General features: G+C 40.6%; 1 protein-coding gene across 1 annotated transcript; it reads right to left on the bottom strand.

The window, feature by feature from the left end:
* Nucleotides 1-83: 83 nt before the first annotated feature.
* On the bottom strand, nucleotides 84-1,799 carry LOC103310341. The gene has a single exon (XM_008188324.1). The coding sequence runs from the start codon at nucleotides 1,797-1,799 to the stop codon at nucleotides 84-86; it is 1,716 nt and encodes a 571-aa protein (XP_008186546.1).
* Nucleotides 1,800-2,929: the final 1,130 nt, after the last annotated feature.

Genomic DNA, 2,929 nt, shown 5'->3' with positions numbered 1-2,929 from the left:
TTGCATTATCAATTTTCCCATTGCATTGGGATCGGGAAATATTGCACGTTGGAGTATCAATTGTGTTTAAATTGAGTGGCAACTTAAGCGCAGAATGTGCAGTACGACCGCCATCTAGAAGAGTCGCCGCAATTCCAGATGATGCTAACGCCCAAAGCTATGTCACATCTTGATCGAATAGTGGCCAAAATCAATGAAATGACAAATGTTTTCCCTGTTCCTCCAGGTGCATCCAGGAAGAATAGACCACCAGTATTATTGTCCACCGCTTGCATTAATGTTTTGTATACTTGTTTTTGCTGTTCATTCAGCAACGGAACATTATTTCTAACTAATTCCTGCAATGTATCAACATTGTATTGCAGCTCTCGATTTAATTCTTGGTTGAATGCATCGTGCATCGATCGATTTGGCGCAATCATTCCTACTTCAATCAGTAGCTTGTTTGCAATAGTCAAGCATTGATCCTCAATCAGAATCAATCCTTCATTGTAGATTTCATCGGTTATTTGGATGTCAGGATTATTCGTTTGAATACGCAAGCGATGCAAGATATCTTCACATATGGCGTCTTTGTATTTGTTCCATAACTGAATTGGTTGTGAAGGAAAACATGTGGTGATGATAATTGCGAACAGCGTTCGTATTTGGTACGCATTTGATGAAACAACTGAATCTGCAAGTGTTAAATCCCAATGAGAATCGTTCTCCAGCAAACCCAATAGTTGACATGCTTCTCGATATGTTTGGCATTGGTTGCCATTCACAGTTTTCAAATGCGCAAATGATTTCGGTCCACGTACATTTACTAACAGCAGTCGCAAATAAAAACATTCATCGTTTCTAGGATGAACAGTGTACATACGACCTAGTGCATCAGTTGAAAACACCTGTGGCCAGTCTGGAACTGGGGTTCCTTGTTTGCGACGTTGGAATTTCTTTGTTGATTGATTCCAAGTGTAATACTTGGGCATTTCAACGTACATCAGCGTCGCTGCGAATGGATCTGCTTCACACATTGCAAAGAAGCTAGTCAATGTTGTCGATGGTGGTCTCTCAGCTCGTTGTGCCGCATTAGCCTCAGTGAAGTAAACTCTTTGGCCATTTTCCAAATGCACTGCTAAATGTACAACTGTAGGATATCTTTCATGAATTTGAAATGACAATAATCGCCACAGTGCTTCATTAGTACTGACGTATCTTCCCATTTGGAAGTTGCTGATTTCGTCATTCACATTTTCCGACGCAATACCAAACACAGCCATGTCGCTGCCTTTTGTGACGTACTTGCACAAATATTTGATTGATTTGGCCGAATGACAACTCTCAACGTTTGCATGTGTTTCGAAAATTCGTGATAGCAGCGGGCAATATGGTACAATGAATTCATTTCCGATCTCAACCTCTTTATTTTTAACTTTAACTCTGATAGTTCGACCGTTATCTTCTTTTGAACGCCGACGATAAACTGGATATCCATCGTTCCCTGTGACTGTTTCAGCAACTAACGGTCGCGGATATCGTTTTGTGCACTTTCCATCAGCCATGCAAGGCGATAATGGATTTAATGCACCGCACGGTCCATGCACCATCTGTGTCGTCACAATGTCGTGTAGACGGGGATCAGTGACTGGATCAGGAATTTCAGCTGATATGATGTCATCAACTTCATTAGAATGTAATTTGTTCAGCAACCAAATTAGGATATGAGCATGCGGTAGTCCACGCTTCTGCCATTCCACCGAGTACATATAACAACGTGTGTCACCAAAAACTCGATACTTACTAAGCACATCCATCATAACCTTCAGTTTTTGCTGAAATACTCTGGCGATTATGTCATGGCGATCTTGCGGTTTTTGACCCGGTTCCAACTCGCGTTCAATTTCCGTCCACTTATCGGATTGCATGTGACCGTAATAAATAAATCCGGAGTTCCATAATTTCGCACGTACGTCATAGCGTCTTGAGCGTATTCGTGCATGTGGCGTGGGCTTCCGATATAAGTTGATGGGAGAACCGTCAGTCGTCCAATATTCTGAACATCACCATCTGAATGAATAGCATCACGCAAGTGTATATAGTCCTCAGATCGTAGCTTTGGCTGATTGAATCTGATGAACGCTAAACGTTCTGTCTCGACTTTGACATACATGTCGACGGCGAATTGCTGGAATAGCCGACCGCACTTCAGAATGACATTCTCCTCATGTGTACGAATCATCATACGATACGCATAGTAATTCATTGCGCTTAGATTTTTATTATTCGTTGATACTCCTGAAATTAAATGAATGATTAATGGAAACCAATAAAAGTAATAATGGAAATAATTAGTGTTTGAATATTGTACCTGTAATTGGATCGACCATCTTCAACGTGATGTCGTATCCGTCTTGCCCTTGCCAATAAATGATTGGATATTGTAACGCATCGTACAAACGATGTGTCTCGTGATTTAGTTGGATCGCCAACAATAATTGCAGCAACATCATTAACGGTGGGTGCATTGAATCTTCGCACATGTTCACCTGTTGGAGTACAATCCGCTCTTATGACAAATTTGTGCGTATCCGATGGCATTCGTTCCAATGCTGTTTTGAACATATTAACCACAGCATTATTAGCGTGAAAAAATGCTTGCAACTGTTCAATAATTCGTCTCTTTAACTGTTGTGCTCCCTGTATATTGCACCGCACGTTCAGCTGATCCACCATCGACGAAATGAAATATATTTGCAGAAATTGATGCGGTTCATCTGGTGTGGTTGGCACCATTGAACCATGCAAATGATATATTTGACCTTGTATCTGTAATTGCAAATAATCATTAAAATTTGTTCATGAATACATTTTAAATCGTGTGATGGTGTAGTGTGTGGTGTATATGAAGTTGTTATGTGTTGTAATTATGTGTTGGTTATGTGTG

Source organism: Acyrthosiphon pisum, chromosome A2 (assembly GCF_005508785.2).
Source record: "Acyrthosiphon pisum isolate AL4f chromosome A2, pea_aphid_22Mar2018_4r6ur, whole genome shotgun sequence".
Classification (NCBI taxonomy): Eukaryota; Metazoa; Arthropoda; class Insecta; order Hemiptera; family Aphididae; genus Acyrthosiphon; species Acyrthosiphon pisum.
This window is presented reverse-complemented; position numbering and strand designations above follow the sequence as displayed.

Excerpts from the sequence above, each read along its gene's own strand:
- LOC103310341 (XM_008188324.1), bottom strand. The coding sequence starts at position 1,799 with ATGGATGTGCTTAGTAAGTATCGAGTTTTTGGTGACACACGTTGTTAT.